Source organism: Myotis nattereri (assembly GCF_964212035.1).
Source record: "Myotis nattereri genome assembly, chromosome: 13".
NCBI lineage: Eukaryota > Metazoa > Chordata > Mammalia > Chiroptera > Vespertilionidae > Myotis > Myotis nattereri.
Genome location: NC_138088.1, coordinates 57,664,816 through 57,690,160, shown reverse-complemented (window position 1 = coordinate 57,690,160; position 25,345 = coordinate 57,664,816). Strand labels below are relative to the sequence as shown.

General features: G+C 54.8%; 1 protein-coding gene across 1 annotated transcript in view; it reads left to right on the top strand.

Moving 5' to 3' along the window:
* Positions 1–24,461, top strand: part of MGMT (O-6-methylguanine-DNA methyltransferase) — a 156,283-nt gene extending 131,822 nt beyond the window's left edge. The window contains exons 4-5 of the mRNA XM_081105395.1: positions 18,490–18,629; positions 24,143–24,461. Of these exons, the coding sequence (XP_080961521.1) occupies positions 18,490–18,629; positions 24,143–24,355 (353 nt within the window). The 3' untranslated portion in view covers positions 24,356–24,461. The remainder of the gene's footprint in view (positions 1–18,489; positions 18,630–24,142) is intronic.
* The last annotated feature ends 884 nt before the right edge of the window (positions 24,462–25,345 follow it).

Genomic DNA, 25,345 nt, shown 5'->3' with positions numbered 1-25,345 from the left:
GTGATGGGAGGGCTGGTGACCAGGGCCAGCTGGGAGCAGCCGTGGGGATAGGAGGAAGGTCCCAGTTACCCCAGTAGCCCGTCACGCCCCCCGTGAGACAAGCCCTGCGGTGCTGACAGGCACATCTGAGTGCGCCGGGGCCCCCTCCAGCAGGTTTGGGAGGTGGGGGCAGCACCCGCCTGCCCAGGGTGTCCCACGCTGCTCGGTCACTCCTGGGCAGGAGCCAGGCGTGGGCATGTTACGGTTTAAGGAGGGAGGTGGACAGCACAGAGTTCATTGGCACCGGCCCCGGCTGTGCCACTCCCCTGTGTGTCCAGCCGTTGTGGGCTTTGCTCTCTCTGCCGTGTGTCTAGGAGCCAGTGTCATTGTAGGGAGAGGGCAGGCCCCACACAGGGAGGTGGTGGGCAGCCTCGGAGCTCTGGGGCTGGGATTAACACAGAGAAATGAGCCTCTGTGCAGGGGCGGGGGGAGCCATTATGGGGGAATAAGTGTCCTTTCTGTGCATGTTAACTTCTGAGTATGTTGAGCATACATCTGTGTGTCATTGTTTCCTCATGTTCTGGCTTCTGAGAGGAGACCAGGTCTGCCTGTTTCCACCTGTCCCCTACTCTTTCTTCTGGAAGCCCTGAAGTACCGCTCGTGACCTCTGCCCCAGGCCCTCCGCCGTTGGCCCCTCGGGCCGCAGCGTGGCCTGTCCTGCTGCCCACGGGCCCCTCTTGCGCGTGGCCAGACCGCCTGTCCTTGCGGGGTCCTCCGTGAGGTGAGCGCACTGTGAACCGCTGGCTCCGTTTGGAAGGAGCCACAGAAATGCATGCGAAGGTGAACCACACGACACTGCTGTCCGCCGGGTTAACACAGCAGATGCTGGGAATGCCAGGTGGTTCAGCTCCTCTCAGAGAGTTCCCGGAGTTAGAGCAGCAGCCAGGTAGCTGCTGGGGCTTTCTCTCAGGGAACCGATCGCTGCCTGGTCCTGGGGCCGGGAGAGGGGGCTGTCAGGGGCAGGAGCCAGGAGCACGGGGCCGCGCCGTGAAGGAATTACCGTGAACAGTGAGCTGTGGAGGACGCCGAGCTCCCTCTGAGGTTGGGGTTTTACAGGTGGGGCGTTTTCTTCTTGTGTTTGGGGGTTCGGTTTTTGCTAAGCTGGTTTATTCAAGTGTGGACAGAGTCACTTTTCTGTGACCGAGAGCTCACAGCCTCGTAGCATGAGGATGCGTATCGGGGAGGTCACGTCCTCCCTAGAAACCTCTCCCAAAGGCCAGCCTGTGTATTTTGAATTCATTTTTCTCCAAGAAACCGTTCTTTAGTGAAGCCATTATTCTTGAAGTAAACCTTGGCTTAATGTTTCTTTCATAATGAAATACCATTTCAACCTGTTTTCTGTGAACACTCCCTAACTTCTCGGTTTGCTCACAAATGAATTTAGCTTCTTAGTGTAACATGCATCTGACGCAGCCCGAGAGGCCGGTGGCAGGAGCACTGGAGTCAGAGGTGGCGCCTGGCCGGGCGCTGTCTCACCGTGAAGTCAGGAGCGCAGCCTGCGGACCCGCAGGGCCGGCTTCCCGTTCGGAACGGGCGCAGGCGCTTCTTTCTGTTCGGAGCCCTCCCTCTGCCCGCGGAGGCCCTCCCGCGCACAGGCTGCCCGTGGCCGGGAAGACGAGACGGGCGGGCAGGCTGCGAACCCCAGCGTTTCTGTGTTACCTGCCAGCCCAGGGGGCCCAGCCCTGTGCTGGGGACACACAACCGCCCCCTCTCCCACCACCGATGGCCCAGCGAGATGCTGGGCCCTTAGCCGGTCCTCCCGGTGTCGTCTCGCACATGATGGTTTTCAACAGATGAGGTCTGCGTTTTCTTTTTAAAGTGATGGCAATGTTCCCTTTTAAATGAAATATTTAACACTTTAATAATTCCTTCGTCACAGCTATTAGCTTGTAGCTATGAAATCGGTGGCATGACAATAGTAAAACCTGCATTTTTAAACCTGCCGGCTACAGCCTCCAGCACGGAGCCTTGGAAGGATTCTCGGGTTCATGGGGCTCTGAGAACCCCTTTCCCAAGGGCCTCTCCCCAAATTCCTGCCAGAGACTTCAGGAGAGGCCCCGTCATGGGGCTCAGCTACCTTCCCGGTGTCCTGGGGAGTCCCAGAGCCCAGGGCCTTCCAGGGGAGGCTGTGAGTCCTGGGAGGCAGGGACAGCGCGAGGAAGGGAGCCACCCTTTCCTCCATCCTCACCAAGAGAGCCCTTTAAGGCTAGAAGCCCACTTGGGTGCCAAGCAGGTCTGTCCTCCAGCCCCTACACCCTCGGCCACCCGGCCAGCTCCTCTGTCCCTGGCTGTCCCTCACGTCCTGGAAACAGCCAGCCAGCCAGCCAGGCCTGGGTCTCTCAGGCGCGGAGCCCCCTTCGGTCCATGTCTGGAGCCCGTGCTGCTCCTCAGGTGGTTCCAGCGAGTTAGTCTTCAGGGGGTCTTGGTGGTCGGAGGGTTTTCTCTTTAGTCCCCCCTCCCCTGTGACCACAGCAGGGGCAGCGCTGTGCTTCCAGCTGTTGGTGCGGATATTTTCCCCTGAGTTTAAGACCATCACCAGCTCACATAGAAGAGAGCGGCTGAAACAGGGATGCACTTACCACTTCTGGGCAGGTCATCACCGGTCCCCCCTCTCAAATGGGGACGTGCGGATCGTTGGCCTTGCTGCGATGTCGCTGGTGGGGCTGGCAGGGGTGCCCGGGCGGGTTGAGAGCCAGCCAAGGACACTGCACTTACGTCCGCGGGAGGAAGGCAGCTGCTGGAACGCCTCTTTCAGCCCTGGAGCTGCCGCGTGCCTTTTCGGGGCGGTAAACGAAAAGGCAGGTCAGACGGAGAGACAGGTCCAGAGCCCGAGAGCAGGTGTGGCTGGGAAGTCCAGGTGCCGGGAGTCAGAGCAGGGCCAGCAGCAGGAGCAGCCCGGCGCCTGTGTCATGGACAGAAAAACCCCATGTTCCCAGGGTTAGGACACATGAGGCTCTGGATTCTTCTGTAGACCGTGAGCCACGGCAGGGCCAGCAGAGGGGACGCGGTTCTTCGGGTTCTAGATTCGAGCCCTTCTCACAGATCAGTGTGGGTCCCACCTGGGGATCGCTGGGCTGGCTTTGGACTAGTCACATAATCCCCTCTGTGGCCTCACGCTTCCCTAGAGAGCAGGCGCTTAAAACGCCCCTCCTGAAGGAGAATGTGGTTGATGGGTCCAGCTCCTGAGATGCTGGTCGGGGCTGAACAGAGCCTGCTGGACCCCAAGAACATCCCTGGTCCCTGTGTAATCAGTGGTCACCAAGGCCTCCGGGGAAGCCTGCTGACCTGAACGTTCCTCCTAGACCTGAGGCGGTCAGATCCTCCGGTCCCTGAGGTTTCCATGAATCAGGTAAAAAGTGAACTTCACTCAAGGTCGCCGCAGTCCCACTGCATAACCTAACCAAGCTCGAAGGGGAGCCACAAAGACAGCGTTAGCCGCTCTCAGACCTTGTCGGATAGAATGGGGCGTCTATTGCCGATAAACAGTACTTATCATTGAAATGATTACGAGGGCTGCTTTTATGGGAAAATATCCACGTTAAATACAACTGTTACCGCTAGCACAGTAATTAAACAGCAAACCAATGAAGGCTCCTATTAAAAATAAAAGTCAGCCTGCTCACATTATGCATTTACCACAGTCATCTGCGTGTCTGCCTCCTGGACTCCGGTTAGTTCACCTCCAAGGAGCAGGGGCCCTGGAGGAAATGGAATTCGCATTGTCACTGCCACCATTTTTCACTTGACGTGGGCTTTGGAAAATAGGGATTTTCTATCAGGCCTGTATTTTAAAGTAAAAACAGACTTTGCACTTAAATATGCTTTTAAAAATTTTATTCCCACCGGAGTCACTAGACAAGCGTGCACTGCTTGCTTCCACAGCAAACGTTTGATATTTTTGTTGTCACAGAGTGTTGTATGCTCACAGTTCACGGGCGTTGTTCATGTGTTTTGATATCATTCTGGCAATAATAAATAGAATTCTCTCTATGACCTAGGTTTCTAGAGAAAATATTTTAGTAAAAATTTCATAGAAATGCACTCGAAGTTATCAATATGTTAAATGTGTGAATATTTATGTAAAATTCATGACAATGAAGCTGTGAAACTCTTTGTAGGAGCCAAAAGTGTGAAAACAATTACTTAATTTAAATGCTTTATCACACGATTTTTGCCCTTATATTCAAACGGACTCAGAATGTAAGATTTACAAGCATATGCCCGTTAAAGGTCATGTTTCACATGCTGGGATGGAGAAATCAGACTCTTACCTGGAGGAGGGGTGAGGCTGAGGCCAGGGGTGCAGCTGCCATGACTACATGGGTCGAGTCCGCAGGCCACAGGCTCAGCCCTCTGGGGCACCGGGTGATGTTTCAATGCCAACAACATCCTTCTGAACCAGCACATGGAAGCGTGAAGTAGGGGAAAGGGAAGTCTTTTTAACCCTTAAACACATCACCCAGTCCCTTAAGCTTAGATCTGCTTTCGTGCTGCCCTCCCAAATACTAAAGTAAACATTGATCATATTTTGGGAAATGATATTTCTGGTGAGGACTGCCTCTCGGCAAGCATAAATCTATTCCGTATCTCCGTTACTATGACAACTACTTTTTCTTTTCTTGAGCACCGCTGTTCATTGTGACACAAAATACATCCTGTGTACAGAGGAGGACCGTTCCTGGCCTGGGTAGGTTTGCATTGCCTGCTTCTTTAAATGACGCACATCCCTGCCTGGCTGGGCTATGCCCATGCCCATGCCTGTACCCGTGCCCGTGCCCAGCACAGTTCTCACCCGGTGATGGAGCTGAGACACTGGCTCATTGCTTGGCTAAGACCTACACTTCTCATAGGAAATTTGCATCCCTTTCTCTTTTTAGAATAAGATATGCAAGAACCAACATAAATGGCATATCCTCCCCGCCTTTCTTTCCGAGGACTGGGCCTTTGATGTTCAAGAGGAGCTCATATTAAAGGCGGCCCTAGCAGGCTGCTGAGACGGCTCCTGTTTATGGCAAATGTAAAACGGCACAAATCTAGCTGAATGTGACGGTATCATTAGTTTGTGAGTCGCATCCTTGAAAATAACTGTGGAGGAGCCAAATCATTTTAAAAGAAGATAACAAAATGGTTTAAGCTACTTAGGTTGAATGCCAATTATATTTTAATATTCAGCTGAGCATATTTTACGAAGAAAAAAGGCCACGTTGACGCATGCATAACTCAGGGCGCGTCGGCCAGCTGTGCCGCTCTCCTCTCCGAGTCACTTTGTGCATTTTAGCAGCATGGTAATTTAGTGGAGAACTACCTGAGTGATGGCATTTTCAATGAGCAGGTAATCTACAGAGAATTTTTATATGGTTATGAGTTCTGTGCTTCAGCCCAGCAACACAAAAATACATCAAGACCAATTACGGTATCAACTTTCAGTGTGGTACCCTCGCCACGCAAGTGCATGTATTTCTGCCCCAGGCATTTCAAATTGCATCTAATTTGAAATCTTTGGGGTTTTAATTAAATTTCAGAATATATGGAATTCTTCATTAGTACCTGCTCTGAATCGCAGATGACCCTTCTCTCAGTGTCTCGTTAAAGAAGTCGGCTGTGGTTAGTCGCATGTTCAGAGCCTGATCGCTGGTGGGGTCTGGGTATTGGAACAGAAATAGTGAAATGCAAAATAATATCAAAAAGATTATTAGTCCGGGGAGAGTCTCTTGATTTGTATTTTAATGGAATTTTACATTTCTCTTAATGATTTGCAAATTGTCCTCTGATTATAAGATGCATTAAGCTTTTCATTTTAATGGCAAAGACACAGCCATTAGCAGAATTTTTTTTTTTCTGTCTTCTTTTTAGAGTGCTTCCCTGCAGCAGATAAATATTGAAACCATTAACACCTTTTGATGTCCATCACAGCCTGCGTCCTGGCGCCACACGCCCTTCACAGTCCGCCGTGGTTTCGCCGTGGTAGCCCCTGGCTGGGGGTCCCTGACTCTTTTCTTCCCTGGCTGTGTTTTGTTTTCTAGAATATAGGATTCATTTTTTTAATGTTTTTTTTTTAATTATTGATTTGAGAGAGAGAGAGGAAAGGAGAGGGAGAGAGAGAAACATCTATCAGCCTGCCTCCTGTACATACCCCAGCCTGAGATGGAGCCCACAACCTAGGCATGTGCCCTGACTGGGCATTGAACTGGCAACCGTTTGGGGCATGGGACCCTGTCCAAACAACTGAGCCACACAGGCCAGGGCCAGGATTCATTTTTTAAGTTTCATTGGATGGTCTTGTTCATTTGTGTTAAAGCTGATGCATTTAAATGTTACTCACGGCCCCATTTGTATTAATAAGAGCGTCGGTGTGAGGGCTGTCGGTGGAGGGCGGGCCCGGCGGTGTGCCTGCAGGGAATTCGGAGAAGTCTCACTTGCACGCTGGATGCTCCTGTGTACAGCCATGCATGGTGACAGGGCCACCAAGCTCACTCACTGCCTTAGCCCCTGACCAAGGCTGACCATAGCTCGACGCCCAGAGCAGGGGCACTTGCCCTTGGTTTGACCTTGGTGCTCAGGCCAGGGCTTCTCGGCCCCTGAAGCGTGTGTGATTTGCATGACTGGAGCCACGAGGCTGTCATCGGTCTGCTCCTCCTGCTGAAGGTGCTCAGGGAGCTGTCACTCTGACCTGTGGTTTGGTGGGCAGCGCTGTGCAGCGCAGCAGCCCGTGCCAGTGTGTGGCCCGGAAACGCGGCCGCCTCCCAGGGGAGCCAGGGGAGCCCGCACCCCCTGGCCCCAGGTTGTCAAGGGCAGATCTTCGCTCGGCGCCAGAACAGCAGACCTGAGTGTTCTAAGCAGCTGTGGTTCTCAGGAGGGACCTGGACCCAGCCCCGTTCTGCAGGGCTTTCCGGGGAGGCAGCTAGGCTTGCTCCATGCCGCCCTGGGCCCTTCCCCAGCGGGTATCATCTTTGGAGGTGTCTGGGGGCTCGTCCACGTGGCACACAGGCCTCCATCGCCAGGAGGGACGTTGCCTTTGTGTCGGGGCTGTCAGGTGGCGTGGAGCCTGGGGGATGGTCTGTGAAAGCCTTTGCGTGGCGTGTGGGAGCCTGCGCCCCCTCTGCCTGCCTGCGCAGCCTCGGGAAGCACTCTCAGCCTGTGTCTCAGCCAGCGCGGTGGCCGCAGTGACAAGCAGCCCAGCCTGGCGGCTTCCCTCTCAGCTCTGGAGGCTGAGAGTCCAGGACCAAGTCTGTTTCCTCTGAGCCCTTCTGCTTGGGCTGGAGATGGACACCTCTCACGTGGCCGTCCCTCTGCACAGATCCCCTGGGTCTCTGTCCTCATCTCCTCCTCTCATAGGGACACCAGTCAGACCAGAGGCAGGTCTCAACTCAGTGGCCTGTTTAAAGTTCCTATCACTTCTGAGGTGCTGCGGGTGAGGACTTCAGCATTTGAATTGGGGGAGGGGGGGTTACGGTTCAGCCCAGAACAGCCTTTCGAGGCCTCTGAGTCGCCATCTGTGACGTGGGGATGGTGATAACGATGTCAGCATGAGGGTGAGCTGAGGCCACCAAACACCCAGCCCTAGAAGGGGCTGCCACCTTCACCAAGGGGAGCGTTTTCCCCCGAGTCCCCGCGAGGGCAAGTGGCCCGGGCACCGCTCTGCCCATCAGCTCAGGGAGGACTCGGGCCCTTACTCTCAAGTGCTGTCCATGGCATCCAGCGGAAGGCACCAAGGACATGGTCCCCGCGTGCCCTCGTGTGCAGGGCTGGGCACGGCGCTGCTGCAGCCACAGCTCTGCAGGGAGAGCGCTCCTCGGTGGGCAGTTTGTCTCACGGGAAACTAAGGAACGGAGCCAAGTCGCCTTGTCATTAGAACAAAGATCTTTCTACCTGTCACTTCTCTGCCCACTCACTGTCAAGGTCTAGGCCACAGTAACAGCCACATCAAAGGACTTCTGGGACATGAAGGTCTAAGCACGGGCCGCGTGGGCAGGCCGCACAGAACCACGGCAGGGGGTGAGCATGTGCGGGGAGAGTCTCTGGGGAGAGTCCCCTGGAGCTGGGGGGGCAGGCGGGGCCTCTGCCTGCCTCGGTTCTGCTGGACACCAACCCCGCGTAGCCTCCCGGGCCCACGGCGTCCCTCCCTCTTCCCGAGTCTGCTCCGGAACACCAGTGCCTGCTCCTGCCTCTGCTCCTGCCTCTGCTCCTGCGTCGCCGGCTCTGGGAGGCCTTCTTGGTGGCTGTGCACACTGTGGACAGAGCGAATTCTAGTGGCAGCGCCCGGGCCGGGAGGAGAATACAGAGACGATGGGGTACCTGTTCGCGGCGCACGGGGCTGCAGGAGACACATCCGTGGCCTTGACCCCTGTGGGAGTCTTGTGAAGCGTAGCCGTGGCCTTTCTAGCACCAGGGACGCATGTTATTGCCTGTACCCTGACCAATTCAACCACCCTGGCTCCAGGCCGTCTTCTAAGCATGTCCTTGCTCTGCAGACTAGACACCTAAGGGTGGGGTGACGGGCCAGCCAGGGCTCTGGGCGCGCGTGGGAAGGCGTGCCTTGTGTTTCTTAGTGAGGTGCTGGCAGCGCAGCTGCTGTTCCTTCTTCATTCTACAAGGAGGGTGGAAAGTGCACCCTGTGGATAAGGATGCTTTTGAAGGTCGTTCTTGGGGGTGAGTGAGACCCCCGAGGGGAAGCACAGAACCTTCGGCCGGGATGCTGGGTGGACGCAGGACTCAACGCCGCCTCCCCTGCTGCTGCATCTCCAGGGCCCCAGGGCCCTTCACGAGCCAGGGCTCCCTGGAGACTTCCCGAACGAACACCCAAGTGCAGGTGGCCTCTGGGCTTGATGCCCTCGCGTCCCTCCCCTGCCCACCCCTCAGTGCTGCTAGGACGGCATTTCCGGGTTCCACACGTCGCAGTGCCCTTCGCCGGGCCACCTCCCCGAGCCTCAGCCCTGGGTCACCTCTGCACCCTGCCCCTCTCTGCAGAAGCACCCGGCCGTTTCCTGAGCCTGCTGCCTGGGGGGTGGCCCGCGGCTGCCCCTGTCTGCACTTCTGCCCTGGTCCCTGCGAGGAGGGAAGGGACCTGACCCCTGGCTGGGTAACACCCCGGCCCACCGTGTCCCTTCCTACTCGGAGCTTGTCCGGGGGGTGCCCTGGCCGGGCGCCCCTCCCCTCTGCGTCCCCCTGCCGAGGGCACAAGTGGGACCTGTTGTTGGGGACCGCCTTGGCCCACACCTGGGCAGCCCGGCCTCATTTGAATGGGTGAGAACCAAAGTCAGCTGCACACGCGGAGCCGGGTCCCACTCGGAGCCCACCACCACTCCCTCTGAATTCCTCCGCTGCCTGCGGCACAGGCTCTGTTGCTGCTGAGATTAATCCCCAAAGAGCCCCTCATTCCTCTGCAGAGAAATTAAAGCTCGCCAGGTTCCTTCCGCCTGTCCTTCTGACAGCTCTGTCAGGAGTGGTGTGCCTCCTGCACGGTGTGATCCCCGTCCGACGGCGGGAACCGTTCACCAGGAGATTAAAGCTGCGCTCTCTTCCGGTGGGTGGGTCCTCAGACGTTACCTAAAATTATGGAACAGACCTCGGGCTCTCAGGCAAGCCCAGAGGCCGCACGGGTGGGCCTGGGTCAGAGCACCCGCCCCGTTAGATTTGTCATTTTTCCCAGAAATCAAGTCAACAAGGCGGACGGGAGCGTCCCTCCGCGGGCCGGCCCGGGGGCACCTGCCCAGGGTGAGGAACAGGCTTGTTTTCAGACACAGGAGCCGAGAGAAACCTGGCGCAGCTTCTCTCCTCCTCCTGGGTGCCCGTGAGGGCTCGCAGGAGGCTTCTGGAAGTTTCTGTCGGGATGCATGGGAGTTCCTGCCGGTCAGGAGAGGGGCAGTGTCTGCACGCGGGGACTGCTGGCACGTTAGCACACTTCTGACCACCCCTGGTATTTAGCGTGATCTGCTCTGAAACCACTAGCGAAGGGTCACGTCTCTGCCGTGTGACCGAAGCCGCCAGGAAGGCTGGTTGGATGTGTGCCGTCACCTTGCGGTGGCTGCCTGGCAGGATGGAGGCACACTGTCTTGCCTGCGTTGGTAACACTGTCATTTTAAATACGACCTTCTCTCTTTCTGGTGTTTGGATCCCGGGGTTGTGTTGCGGCGGGAACTTGGTCCTGTGCTCGGCGTGGGGTTGGTTGCCTCTGATCACAGCGCCCTGGCCAGGAGCTGGCGTATCTGTAAGGAGAGCGGAGCCAGCAGGACCCCCAACGGAGGGCCCGCGGATATGGAGTCCACAGGGGTGGGGACGGCAAAGGGCCTGGATGGGGACCTTACGCTTGATCCCGACTCCTTTTCCCGACGCCACCCTGTATGAGGTGTGACACCCACACTCCCTCCCACCCAACCTCTCGGCATTTGTAGGCCATCTCTGTCTCTGTCTCTGTCTCTATCTCTGTCTCTGTCTCTGTCTCTATCTCTATCTCTATGTCTATCTCTATCTCTATCTCTATCTCTGTCTCATATTGTTCCGAAACCGTTAACACCTGTTCAGAAGCCAGTTATTCCGCTTTGAGCAGAATGACAATTATTTGAATGGTAGCAGCGTTAATGGATAATTATTCACATTCATACCAGGACATTCACAGTTTAATCATTTCTCTGAAGGCTTCCTTAAGTTCGAGCTCAAAGTCTTCGGCATAATTCTTTTGTTAAATAAGTGCCGGGCACTCTAATTACGGGGAAGGTGAGCAGGAAGGCGCCAGGTGCGGCTTGCGGAGGTTGCACCTCCCTCACCTGATAGCCTCACCAGGCGGCGGTGGCAGCGCCCGCACGGCAGGGGCTCATTTCCCTCGGCGAATGGTCCAGTGCTTCTGCGAGATGAGTCTTCGAGATGAGCCCCAGGACTCTGCTCCGTGAGCCCAGACCAGACAGAGCCTCCGGGCGCTCCTCATCCCGAGCTCAGAGCCCCGCGCAGCCTGGAGATCCCTGGGGCCCCCCGAATTGTCGAGGACCCCGAAGAGCTTTGGGTCATGAGGGCTGTATCTCCCTACATGTACCATGTTAGAAAGTAAACGGGGGATTTTTTAAGTGTCTTTATTTTAAAGCAACACTACTATAAACAGTTATTTATAGCAAAGTAACTATTTTCCAAGACCAAACACATGTAAGGACAGTGTGACATTATCTTACGTTTTTGCCAGCCTCGTGGATGCCTGCGCTTGGATGTGCGTGGCCCCTACAGGGCGAAGCGCTTTCACAGGCCCGCGCATGGCACCCTCCTGCCTGTCCCCCATTCGACCAGGAGACTGGTGGGCGGGACAGGTGGCGGGGAGACTGCCCGGTTGTGAACTTCGTGGCCAGTGCTGAGGGGTGATGCGCAGAGGGGGACCTGCCTGAGGCCCCACCTTCCCGAGGGATGCATGCTTTTTTTTTTTTTTTTTTTTTTTTGCTCATGGCTGCCCAGTTGTTCGAGCGCCATTTGTTGAAAGACCATCCTTTTCCACTAAATGGCCTTTGCTCCTGGATTTGTGTGGGTCTGTTTCTGTTCTGTTCCACTGAGCTAAGTATCTGTTCTTTCACCAGTGCACACGGTCTTGATCTCTGTCGCTTTATAGAGAGATTCCCTTTTCACACATTGGAGAGCCTGGCATTCCATTCCTGGGACAAAATCCACTTAATTTTGGTGTCTTATTCATATATATATATGTTGGGTTTGATTTGCCAGTACTTCGTTGAGAATTTTTACATCTGTGCCCATGGGAGATATTAATCTGTACCTGGTTTCTGTCTTTTTCTGGTTTTGATATTGGAGTCATTGTAGCCTCTTAAAATGCCTTGGGACATGCATCCTCTTCTGTTTTCAGGAAAAGATAATGCTGAATGGATGTTTCTTCTTCTTTAAATGTTTGATAAAACTTTACTGGTGACGTTATCTGGCCCTAGTGATTTCAGATTTGAAACTATGAATTTGAGTCCTTGGTAGTTACAGAACCATTCCAGTTATCTGTTTCATGTTGGATGAGTTTTGGTAGTTTGTAGTGTTTGATACATTGGTCTGTTTCACTTCTGTTGTTGAATATTATGCATACTTATTTGTAGGAATCCTTTATTATCCGTTTAATGTCTGTGAGGTCAGTAGCAACATATTTGTTCTTTATCTTTATCAGTCTTGCTAGAGATTTATCAATGTTATTGATCTTTTCAAAGAACCCCATGTTGGCTTCACGGATTTCACTCTTACTGTTCTGGTTTCAATTTCATTGATTTCTGCCATTACCTTTATTTACTTCCTTCTTCTCGATTTGGTTTTATTTTGCTCTTTTTTTCTGGTTCTTAAGTTGGAAGCTCAAATTATTCATGTCTTTTCTCAAATATGCATTTAATGCTATCCCTTTCCCTCTAACATGGCTCTGGTTGTGTCTCATACATTGTGAAATGCGGGTTCTCGGTTTCCCTCCAGCTCCGTGTGTGGTTTTACTGCCCTAAGGCTTCCTCTGTGACCCGTGGATCAGTTAGCCGTGGCTTATCCACTATCCAAATGTTGAGAGATTTTATCTTTTTTATTAATGTTCCGTCTGATTTCATTATCATGAGAGAATATAACTTGTATGGTTTCAGTTACTTTAAATTTGTTGAAGTTTGTTTTATAGCCAGAATATGGTATGTCATGGTCAGCGTTCCGTGCGCATTTGAAAAGAACATATATTCTGTCGTTCCTGGGAGGAGGGCCCGATAAATGCCAGGTAGAACCAGGTGGTTGGTAGTGCTTATTACTTCTACGTCCTTGATTTCCTGTCAACTACTTCTGTCAGTTACCGAGAGAGAAGTATTGACGTCTCCAAGTATAATTATGGATTTGTCTAATTCTCCTCCCAGTTTTTGTCCATTTTTACTTTATGTATTTGAAATTCTGTTGTTAGGTACACAAAAATTTGCAGTTGATAAGTCATCTTTGTGGGCGGTTTCTTTCATCAATATGGATTATTCCTTTTTATAAATATATTTTTTTATTGATTTCAGAGTGGGAGAGAGAGATAGCAACATCAATGATGAGAGAGAATCATTGATCAGCTGCCTCCTGTGTGCCCCCTAGTGGGGATTGAGCCTGCAATCCTGGCATGTGCCCTTGATCAGAATCAAACCCAGGACCCTTCAGTCTGCAGGCCAACGCTCTATCCACTAAGCCAAACTGGCTAGGGCTATGTATTATTCCTTTTTACCCTGGAAATTTTCTTTCCTCTTAACTCTACTTTGTCTGATACTTTTTAAGATTATTGTTTAAATGGTATATTTTTATCCATTCTTTTACTTTTAACCCACCTATGTCTATTATTTGAAAGTTTTTTTAGAATGCACATACTTGGGTTCTTTTTTCATTCATTTAAGTTTTCATTGGTGTAATTAGACCATTTACATTTAATGTAATTATTTATATGCTTGAATTTAGGTATAAACATAATAACATTTATTTCATTTTATTATTTATCTTATTACATTTTATTTTTATTATTAGGTAACATTTCATTTGTTTTCTGTCTTTTTCCTGGTTTTCATTTCTCTTCCCCCTTTCTATCCTTCCTGTGGGCTATTTTAACACATTTTTCGTATTTTATTTTAATTTACCTGTTAGTTTTTTTTCTATAGTTATCTCTTTTTATGGTTTTTCTAGTGGTTGCTCTAGGTATTACATACTGATTTTTACAGTCTAATTGGAATCAATATTTTACCACCTTATAGTAGAATGTAGAAACCTTTCCACCATAAAGATCCTTGAACCCCCTCCCCCTTGCTGTTATAGTGGCATATATTTTACATCTATACACACTGAAAAACTAAAAATCTTATCTGATAATGTCATGGTTTTGCTTTCAGTCATCATACATATTTCAAAGATTGCAACAGGAGATTCCATTTCATTTGTTCTGCCTTTATTTCTAACTAGAGGCCTGTGCACGAATTCCTGCACGGGTGGGGTCCCTTGGCCTGGCAAGCGATTGGGGCCATCTCGCCCAATCCTGATTGGGGCCTGCCTGCCAGGGGGAGAAACCACGGGAGGTTGGCCGGCCACTGGAGGTTGGCCGTGGGAGCTCACTGACCACCAGGGGGCAGCTCCTGCATTGAGCATCTGCCCTCTGGTGGTCAGTGCATGTCATAGTGACCAGTCGACTGGTCATAAAGGTCACTTAGGCTTTTATATATAGATGTTCCAAGCTTCCCTCCAGTATCATTTCCCTTCTCACTTTAGCAATTCCTTTAGCTCAGATCTGCTTAGAAATACATTATCTTTGTTTTTACCTAAAAATGTCATTATTCTAACTTCATTCTTGAAGGATTTTTTCAACTGGACATAGAATTCTGAGTTGCTAGATTTTCCTCCTAGCACTTTGAAGTTCTTTTTCACTTCCTCTGGCTTCCATGGCTTCTAACGAGAATTCTGCTGTCATTCAAATCATTGTTCCCCTAAAAAGAGTGCAGCATTTTTCTCTGGTTGTTTCAGGTATTTTTCTTTGTGTTTAGATTTCAGCAGCTTGATCTGGATATATCTAGGATAGGATTTCTTTGGGTGAGCCCTGTTTGCAGTTTGCTAGGCTTCTTACATTTGTAGTTATATACCTCTAGCCAACTTTGGAAATTTTTTACTATTTTTTTTTTCTACATCACACTCATTTTCCTCTTCTTTGGAACTCTAATAATTTAAATGTTAGACCTTTTGGCTTTGGCCCACATGTCCTCAGGCTCATTGGGAGGGCTTTTGTTTGTTTTTAACATTTGCTTCTGTGTATTTTATATCGGATCATTCCTGTTGACTTGTCTTCAGTTTCATTGGCTCTCTCCTCTGGCGTCTCTATTCTGTTATTAAGCCCATGCAGTGCAGTTTTAACATTGTAGTTGTTGTAGTTTTCAGTGCTAAAATTTCCATTTGATTCTTCTTTATAACTATGTTTCTTTGAAATGCTGTGTCTTTTGTTTGTTTGTTTTGTTTGTTTGTTTTAGGGGTCTCTTCCCTTCTCGCAGCATTTCTCTTCCAGATCCTTTAAAGTGGTCAGATGATGTATATCAAGTCATCATGCTATACACTTTAATAGCCTGCAGTTTTGTCAGTTGTGCCTCAAAAACCTGGGGCAAACATTGTCAGGTGATTCCAGCTTCTGTGTCATCTCAGTCTTGGTATTGGTTGGTTCTCTTTTCCCAGGTGAGTAGAGGTTTCCTGTCTGCCTGGGCCCCTGGCTGGCACCTCTGGCCTCTCCTGCCCGACCTCTCGTGTGTGGTGTCCACAGGCCTCTCTCATCAGAGCCGGGCTAGGCTGGGTCAGCCCAAATGTGTGAGTGCAGGCTGCCCGACGTCCACTCCTGCATGTGGCACAAAAAGAGCTCACATGATCGGTGGTGTCCACGATACAGGACAAGGTCTCTCCATGGCCAGCGTTGGGAAACTGCGTCACCACCTCCTGGCTGATGGTGCAAAATCCAGACAGAGAGCGAACTTAGGAAACAATGTTTGCAGGGCTGGGTGGTCACAGAGGGTATGTTGTAAGTAGGCGCCCAAACGATATGAAAATGGCCACGTCGTCTGGGTCAGGGTGCTCTTGACCCCACAGCTCAAACATGAAGCCGGACCCCAGAACAGGCCACAGAAGGACGAGGAAGAGAGGATGAAGGAAGGAACTTCACTCCACACAGCCCGGAGTTCCCGGCCTGCTCTCTGGGGGACCCTGTGGGAGAGAAAAGAATCCTATTTCACGGTGTCCCTTTGGCCACCGAAGGATTTATATGGTCTCCTCGAGCTCAGGAAAGTACCTGTGTGTGAGTTTTTGTGAGCAGCTTTTATCCATTATGGAAGGATATTTAACAGCCGAAAGTGTTGGCCCGTCCTCCAGAGCGGGCTCAGCTGCAGCATCTGCTTCGGCACAGGTTGGCGTTCACGGCACCGACGCGGAGAGCCGCCTACACTAATCAGTGCATTTGCTCCCTGCAGGGGGAATTGAGTTTCGAGATACATTTCTAAAAAGATGTGCTCGATTGCTGAGCGTTGCCTTCTTTGAGCTTTTTTTCCTAAAACATTGCCTGGTATGGACAGGGTGAGAAACGGTCTGCCATGGACAACAAAGCTGGAAATGTTGGGGAAACTCTCTGCTCTGATGTGGCTGCGTCATTGTTTTATGATGCGACGCTTTTACCCTGGGAAGGAAGGCGCTCTGTGACGCGGCGGGGATGCGGCGGGGCTGGCGCCCTGAGGACGCTGGAGAGGAGCCCGGCCCCCCGACTGCTCGGTGCTGCCCTGGGCTTCTTATTTCTTTTTAATCCTCACCCAAGGAGGTTATGTTTAGAGCGAGGAAGGGAGCAAGAGAGAGAGGGAAAAAACCCAACATTGATTGGTTACCTTGACCAGGGATCGAACCCACAACCGAGGTATGTGCCCTGACTGTGAATCGGACCCGCAGCCTTTTGGTGCCGGGATGTTGCTCCAGCACCGACCCACCCGGCCGGGGCCAGGCTGCAGCAGACCTGGCACACACACCTCTCCTCCCATTTCAGCAGGTTCTGGAAGTTCCGGGCTGTTCTGGGAAACCCGGGTGCACCCTCTCCCCGAGTCAGATGCACAAACAGAAGCCGGCCGCCCTGTGCTCGGAGGCAGGGGCCACGCCCTCCGCCCTGCCCGGGGCTGCCCCAGAATCTCTCCTCCGCAGGTTACCATGGCCGGGCTGCCTCCGCCTCGTCCTCCATGTTTGTCAAGTCAGGGCGACAACAGCAGCCACAGTCACAGGGATGAGCAGTTGGTTTCAAACCCCCTTCTGAAGAAGTCCCAGTAAACAGGGCCGTTGCCTAAGGAAACGCGCCCAGCCGCCGGCCCTCCACACGGCCTGTGCTAATGAACCCCAAGCTGTTAATGTGGTTTCTTCAGTTAAATTGATTCATGAATTTTGAAGAGAACATTATCTAATGAATTTTCTTTGAATAGAAAGCAATTAAAAGGACAAATCAGTCTGATTAACCCCAAAGTCACCCTCCTGCCACAAATGGTGTACAGTTTGAAATTATATCATAAGAAACTGGAGCACACTTGCTATCTTTTGCCCTCGCCTAATCCGTGTAAATTAATGAACAACAAAGTTAATTTCTTTGATGACCCTTTTCTCGTATCACCTGGATTATGCTGATGTTTAATTTGCTTAATGTTATAATAAAGACCAAACAGATTTTTTTTTTCCCGGTGACGTGATTACCCTTCCCTTCATTTAAGAAGTGATTTTTATTATTTAACGTACATGTACGGGTGTGTTTTCTTTTAGAACCAAGTTGCACTTTGCCAGCTTGGCACGGAGTGTAATTAGTGCCGTCACGGGCACGTTGGGACACCACTCCTCCCAGCGAATCCTCCCCTTGGTTGGTGCCATGGGGACCTCCTGCCACACAGGGCTCAGTGCCCCACTGCAGGGATGCAGCTCCCCCTGTGTCCAGCCCTCCCAGCCGTGTCCAGCCCTCCCAGCCGTGTCCTGCCCTCCCAGCCGTGTCCAGCTCTTCCAGCCATGTCCAGTCCTCCGAGCCGTGTCCAGCCCTCTCAGCCATGCCCAGCCCTCTGAGCCGTGTCCAGCCCTCCCAGCTGTGCCCGGCCCTCCGAGCCGGCGTCCCCTGCAGAAAGACAATAGGCATCATCCAGACTGGCCTCCTTCTCAGCCCCGGGCTTCCTCCTGCAAACCCTGCACCAGAGACGCTCTAACACAGTGGTTCTCAACCTTGGCTGCACATTAGAATCACCTGGGAATCTTTTTAAACTCCTGATTTTCCGGAGGAATGAGGCCCAGAAATCAGGATTTTAAAAGGATTCCCAGGTGATTCTACCATGCAGCCAAGGTTGAAAACAACTGCTCTAACACCAGGGGTCGGGAGAGAGCGCGCTCCTGTTCACCTGTTCGTCCTCAGCACGTGGGGAGCGCTGTGGTTAAAGCCAAAATCACGTTCTTTTATCTGCAGCCCTGCTCACTGCAGATGCCTGTAGCAAGGTCGCTGCCGACCGGGGTCTGCGGTTTGGCATAGAGTCGGCTCGCTGCCGAATGCGGGCGCCAGCATGACCGCCCAGCCGGGCCAGGCTCCTCTTTCCTCCTGGGTCTTGGCTGGGGTGGGAAGTGAACCAGCAGCGCGAAGGATTTCTCGAGGTGGCTGGGCAGGCGGGGCCCTCTGTGCGTAGGGGCTGGACCGCGTGCTGATTTATAGAGGCCCGTGGACCGAGAGAGCATCAGGCAGGACCGGGGAAGACGGAAGAGGCCGCCCGTCGGGGGTGCGTGGCCCAGGGCCCCTGGAAGGAGCCGCCACTCTGTGCCCGCCTCACGCAGGTTCCCTGTGCAGGAGCCCGTGGAGGCCGTGCTTTAGTGGCAAAGCGCCTCTGTTTGTGTCGATGCCTTTCTGCTTGGGACTGGCAGCTGTGTGCATCAGAGCTGTGGGAGCCGATTGTCCAGATAACGTCACTCTGCATCCCCTTCTAGACTCATTCACCGGACGGGTGTTATGGAAGCTGCTGAAGGCCGTGAAGTTCGGAGAAGTGGTTTCTTACCAGCAATTAGCGGCGCTGGCCGGCAACCCCAAGGCCGCACGGGCGGTGGGCGGAGCGATGCGAAGCAATCCTGTAAGTCGGGGTGACCTCGGAGACGGGCTGGCGGGTGGGCCTGGGCACCACTCTGGGGCCGTGGCATTTGATGTGAGCATGTTTCCCAGAAGCCTGTGCTGCAGCGGGGGGGACAGGAAGCTTCTGTGATGGGGGCCTTGGAAGAGATGTGGGTTGGGACCCCCTGTTTGGGGGGAAGGTGGTGAAGGAGCATCCCGCTCGCCTCTGAAAGCCCCTTCCTTGGTGTGTTAGACCCATGGGAGCCCTGCCACGGGAGCACATGGGGGTGGGGCCTGGCGAAGGGGCGAGCAGACATCCCTTCATTCATTCGACAGCGGGGTGTCCTGGGTGCCAGTGTAGCCACCTCTCCCGGGAGCCGGTTCCAGCAGGAGACAAAGCAGAGTGAAAGGCCCCTCCAGTTTCTCACATTCTAGAAGGTTCATGTGCCGGGTCCAGCCCCCCAGGGCATCCCTGTTACAAGGTGCAGCCCTCCTGGGCCTGACCACCAGGGCTGGCTAAGCTCTGACCTGGGCTCCTGGCTGGATCTGGGCGTGGCTGCCCCGAATTCCCTCATTGCCTGTCCCTCCGGTGTGTCTGACGGCGGTTTTGGCCGAGGGCAAGGCTCACAGACACGTGGTGAAGCCGTCTTCTCCAGAGGATGGGGCCGCGGTGCCAGTGGCTATGCCTGCCGGGCCCAGAAGGACAGAGGGCACCTCTGGTTCCCATCAGGTCACAGGCGGGCCAGAGGCTGTCTGGTCACAGGAAGGGGAGAGGCCGTGACGTGGGCCTGGGTGTGGGCAGGATGGGCTCGCCGCCTGCCTGATGGCTCAGGCCTTCGGAGACCCCGCTCGACCGTGTGAGGCCCTGGAAGGTGCCCTCCCTCCTCGCCTCTGCAGGACCGCAGGACACGCTGTCCCATCGGCAGCGGCTTCTCCCTGCCACCACGGGGACGTCCCTGATACGACAGAAGAATGCCATCCGATCGGGCAGAGCGAATAGCATCCCTGAGTCGCGGGATGGGAAATTACTGAATCAGACCCACTTTCTGAAACACTGTGTGGCTTTGCTGTCTATTTTCAAAACGATTTTCCTCCCTGCTCACAGGGGACAGGCCGGCGTCCGCACGCCACAGCCGGCTGCACCCTCCGCTGGCTCGTGGCCGCCCCGGGGGCAGAGCCGGCGTCTGGGAGGTGGCAATTACATAGCCTCTCGCACAAAACGGCCTTGTTGATCTTTGAGAAGCATCGCCTGGCGGTTCGCAGAGGGTGGCACTGTCTTAACGTGCATCCACCCTGCACGAGGTCTCGCCACACGAAAGTGCCGAGTCTTCCGGAGCAGCGTGACGCGGGTGGCGCACCGCATCCCCTCCCGTGTGTCCCGTGTCTCCGTGTCCGGAGCTCTCCGTGACAAGGGCGCTGTGTGCACCGCTGTCTGTCATTGCCGGTGCGGCCTATCGTAGGGTGCGTCTCGCCACGCAGAGGGCCGCATGTCTGTGGAGCCTACGGCATGATTCCGAGTTAAGTTTGGGAATATGGTTGTTGCGTTTGCCAGTAAAGCTTCAGTGCATCTTCCCTTTGGGAGGTCCCCATCCTCTGCTGGGTGGTGACTGGTTCAATGTTGCTCTAGACCAGTGGTTCTCAACCTTCTGGCCCTTTAAATACAGTTCCTCATGTTGTGACCCAACCATAAAATTACTTTCGTTGCTACTTCATAACTGTCATGTTGCTACTGTTATGAGTCGTCATGTAAATATCTGATACGCAGGATGGTCTTAGGCAACCCCTGTGAAAGGGTCATTCGACCACCAAAGGGGTCACGACCCACAGGTTGAGAACCGTTGCTCTAGCTAAAAAGGCTCCTGGACCCTGTGGTGTTGCGGCAAGAGGAACATCGGAAGCTAACGGGGTTTCTGCACTGCTTCCTGCGTCCCTGCAGACAGGGCCCTCTGCGGGATGCTCCCTTCCCCATCCCCACCATGTTCCGGCCAGGTTCCTGCTGCCCGGGCCCCATGCTGAGCTGCTCTCTCCGTCTCCCTCCCTGATGCCGGGTGGGTGCCCCAGGTGCGCACAGGCACGCGGCGCCCACACCCGGCTGTGGAAACAGCTCTCTAACCGACGGATACAAATGAGGAGCCCTCACCTGCCTCTGCGGCGGCGGGGACGCCGTGGCGCTCCAGCGATCGCGCTCGTGGCAATATCCAGGAACATTTATTGTCGTGCAACCAGCGCGACGCCTGCCTCCTGCTATTAATCTCCATGACTGTCTCTCCGCAAGTATGGCCTCAGCCACTGAAATTTATAAAGTAGGATCCACGGGGCCTAAGACTCCGATGTCCACCCAGTCCTTGTGTTGACCTCCCACCGCGTGCCCAAGTCGAGCCGATGGAGACCCCGGACCTGGCAGGCCACGAGCCTCCCATTGGGCACCTCACCCACCTGACAACAAGGCTGCCTGGGCGCCAGCAGCTATAGGACCTGAGCGGGGCCGCCAGCTGGGGCGCAGGCGTGTCCGTGTACGTGGCTGGTGGCCCATCAGCGTGACAGGAGCTGGACAGTCCTCACAGGGTTTCTGTAAAGTGATGAAGACCTCCTTAGAATGGGCCGGGGGATCCAAGAGGTGACTGAGATCCACGGGAGAAAGAGGTGCTGGCCGGGGCTGGACATGCCTGGTGTGGACGTCCCACGGGACTGTGTCCCTCCCGTGGTGCTGACGGCGGGCTCCGCCGCGCCCACACAGACAGCGTGTCGTGGAGACTGGCTCCCTGGACACGCCTGCGTTCAGGCTGAAGGAGCAGCTGAGCGCTCCAGGGGGAGGTGGCCATGGGCCGGGAGTGTGGGAGGCTTGCGGGAGCGCGGACACATTTGGCGTCACTGCCCTTCCTTGCCAGGGGAAGGCCTGCTTTTTGCTGGGTGGGAGTTTCGTCCTATCCTAGACACTTGGGTTTTTCCAGAGTCTTCCTGGAGGCACTCGCTAGCCTGGGGAAGCCGGTGTGGCAGCCTCCGGAAGGCTCTCCCCGCCCCAGCGCGGAGGCCGGCCCGTTTCCTGGTAGATTGGACTGAAGAGGCCTGCCCCCCTCCCCCGCGAAGCACCACCGCTCACCCACAGACGGAATTTGCTTAATGCAGTTCAAAGGCAATCGATACGGCGCACGGAGAGTCTCCCACCTTCTTCTAAACAAAACGCCTTCCAAGGAGTTAGTTTATTCACAGATTGCCACGAGCGTTAATGACCCCGAGCCGTGCTCTGCCAGTCACCCAGACGCTGCTGATAAAGATTTAGCATCATGTTCTAAGTGTCAGGGCTGTCAGTGGGGCTGAACCATTTGACCAGAAGAAAAAAACGCACAGGGAGCTATTGATTACAGCTTCTCGGTGTCACTTGTTCACCAGGATTTAGGTATTGATGAGGCCGCGAGTGAAAACAAGCCCTTCCCCTGTGGGCTGCTGCCCGCAGAACAAAGGCGAAGCTGGAGAAAATATCAGCCGGCCCCGAATCAGAGGGATTCCCTATTGATTGAAAGGCCCCTTCGTGTTGTTTTTGTTGGAGACAAATCTCTGGGTTTGGAAGTTTTATAGCATTTGAGAAAGCGCCCGTGTAAGTGATGGATTCACGCGTTGGATGAATTAGATTAGATTTCACAGCGTGAAGGTTCCAGGGCAGCTGCCATGTTAGGAGCTGCTTGGTTATTGATAAAAATTACGTCTTACGCAGCAGAGTCGTCGAAGGAGGAGGCATGGAGGGTCCAGCTCCTTTGCAGTGTCCTTAGGGCCCCAGTACGTCTTAGCAGGTTTCGTTATTCTAACGGCGTGAAACCTGCCACCAGCATTAACGGGAGCGGGAGCAGCGTCCCCATCGCCAGGGCCGCTCACCTGTTCCTGTCACTGCAGGCACGACACAGCCTGGCCATCGCTTCATTATGACCGACTGTCCTCCCATCGGCCGTCCTGTTAGCCGGGCTCCTGTTACTCTGATAACCGCATAGCTTGCTGGGGGCAGGGGAGGCGAGCAAGGGCCACATGGGAGATCCCTCAGGTGAGAGACGAACTGGAGCCTAAAAGTTGGCAAAGCCAAACTGAATGAGACGCCCCCCTCTTTCCCAGTCAGAAACTTGAGTTGCATGTGATCGGCCCACGCCCTCCCAGCAGTTGTCCAGGTGGCCGGGGCCCTGGATGAGAACCCGCAGTCCGAGCGGCTGCTCCGGGCTTCGCCGTCTGCTCCCTCCAGGAGGCGGGAATGTGGGCCTTGTGCGGGGCTGGGCCGCGCTGCTGCTTCTCACACTGTGAAACGCACCGAACAGGAAATCCCAGGCCGAGGCTGCGCGCGTTACCATGGCAACCCGAACTTCTCGTGGGAATGGGACTCCTACCCTGTGCTGGGAATGGCCGGTCCCCCAGGCCCGGTGAGGGGGTGAGGGTCGGACTCCACCCTGCGGGACAGGATCCTTCTTTGCCCCTAAACAGCCATGTGAATGAGCTCGGGCGAGGGACTGAATTTGACCAGAGAGTGACAGCCGGCCTGGCGTGCTGGAGCTCAGGATGTCACGTGAGCCGCTGTGCGCACAGCGCACACTCGCCCGTGGCCTATGAGACCGCGTCCAGGATGGGGACCAGGCCCATGCGGCCGGCCCAGGGCCAGGGCCAGCTCGGGGCCCACAGAGCCCACACTCGGGCAGGTGGGCTTGTGCAGCGAGCTGAGGTGGACCGGTGCCCCGGGCTCCGTGCTCCGTGAAGGGTCTCCAAAGATGCCGAGGCAGGAGCTGCCAGCGGCTGGCCGTTGTGTCGCCAACTTCGGAGGTGGAGTGTGGAGGTCGGGGTGCAGACCTTCTCCCTGCTGAGCGGCAGTAAAGGGGGTGGTCAGCCCGAGAACCCTCACCTTCAGGGTCTGGCAAGGCCCACCCTGTGTGCTCACGGAGGAGCACGTGGCAATCAGAGTGTGAGGCTCCCCCGTGCCAGGGAGCCATGCTGTCCTGCTCGGGGGTGGCCTCCGCACAGGGCACAGGGCACAGGGCAGGGTGGGGCATCCGGAGCATCGGGTCTGACTGTGTCACAGGGCGGCCTGCTCCCCGCCAGCAGCCCCGATGGCCGCCACAGTGAATGCAAGAGAAGGGCCGGGCGAGGCTGAAGGGCAGCGAGGAGCTGAGGGTGGGCGGGAGGGGCCCAGGGCTTGAAGGCACCTCCCGGATGTGAGCTCCGTGTTACTTCTCAGAAAGGTTTGGGAACTTCACGCACCACCCCATGACTTGGAATGTAATTTTAAATCTTGTAAATGCACTTTAGGAATCTCTCCCCAAATGAAATTAAGTCTCCCCTCCCAAGTCCCGGGGCACAGGGATTGGCTGGAGGATGCCGCACGTTCACCTCGGGGATTGCATCCCACCCCCTCCCCCGCCCCCGAGGAGACCCCAGAGACCGGGGAGTGGTGCTGAGGCCGGGTCGCACATGGGCGGGCCCCACGGCAGCCCCAGGTCACTGCTCAGGAGCCCAGGACCTCCCTGGCCTGCAGCCCAGACTGACGGGGCCACCTCTGTCTTCCAGGTCCCCATCCTCGTCCCGTGCCACCGAGTGATCTGCAGCAGCGGCGCCCTGGGCAACTACTCCGGGGGCGGGCGGGCCGTGAAGGAGTGGCTTCTGGACCATGAAGGCAGCCTGGCGGGGACCCCGGCCCATGCAGGGGGCTCCCGTCTGGCCCGAACCTGGTGTGGGGCCCTGAGGGGCAGTAGCAGCTCTGATCCCACCGCCCGAGACTGAGCATCTGTGGCAGGAGTGAGTGTGTGAGGGACACGTCGATGTAACAGCCTGTCGGAGGGGTCTGTGCGGACGCCCCGTCACATTAAAAAACTGCCGTGTCTTGGGGACGTGTGTCCACCTCTCTTTGTCATTTTTACCTTTTACCGCAGAGCGAGTCCCCTTCTCTCGCTGTGTTGTCCAGTCCTAGTGTGTCAGGCAGGGATGGGAGGGGGGACTGGGAACGGAACAGGAGGGCCACCGCCCAGGGAGGGAAGCGTTGGCGTCCATGAGAACAGCTGGGCGCCGCCCAGAGCCAGCGACAGCCCCTGGGACCACAGCCACCAGGCCATGGCCCGTGCAGCCTGCCCAGGCTGCAGCCTTCCCGTCCCCCCAAGAGACTGACCACCCGCGTGGACCCACCTTCCTTCCTGGTGCGGGAGCCGCGCCTCGGTGAAGAGAGACGGCGGCGGGAACGGTGCCCGGGGAGGTTTCCTAGCTTTGTTGGCCCAGCTGCCAGGAAAGCTCGTGCAAGATGCGGCCACTTCTGATCCGTGTGGATCGAGTGGAGAGTATCCGCTTATCGGAACCATTGGAAGATCAGCCGCTCCCTGGGCTTGGCTGTGGCTGTGGCTGTGGCTGTGGCTGTGGCTGTGGCTGTGGCTGGAGGGCACCTGACAGAGGGATGTGGTTTCACATGCCGACCCCTGACCCCCGCCCCGCTCCTGGCCTTGGCGCACTCCAGCCAGCACCCCCAGGTCGTGCCTAGAGTCAGAGGTCACCCCGGAAGGTGGGTCAGCTCCTGCGGCCAGGCATCAGGGAGCACCTCCCAGCATCTGTGTGCGGCATCTGGGCCTTTGTTACCTGTTGTCATCTTGCTCGTCACTGTCGGTGTCTGAAAGCAGGGACCCGGCGCTGTGCGTGTAAATAACGTGGGATGTGATGTGCGGGAAATACCCGCGCCCGCTGTGTGCCGGAAGCTGTATTTCCGTCAGGGCTTCCTGTGACAGTGTG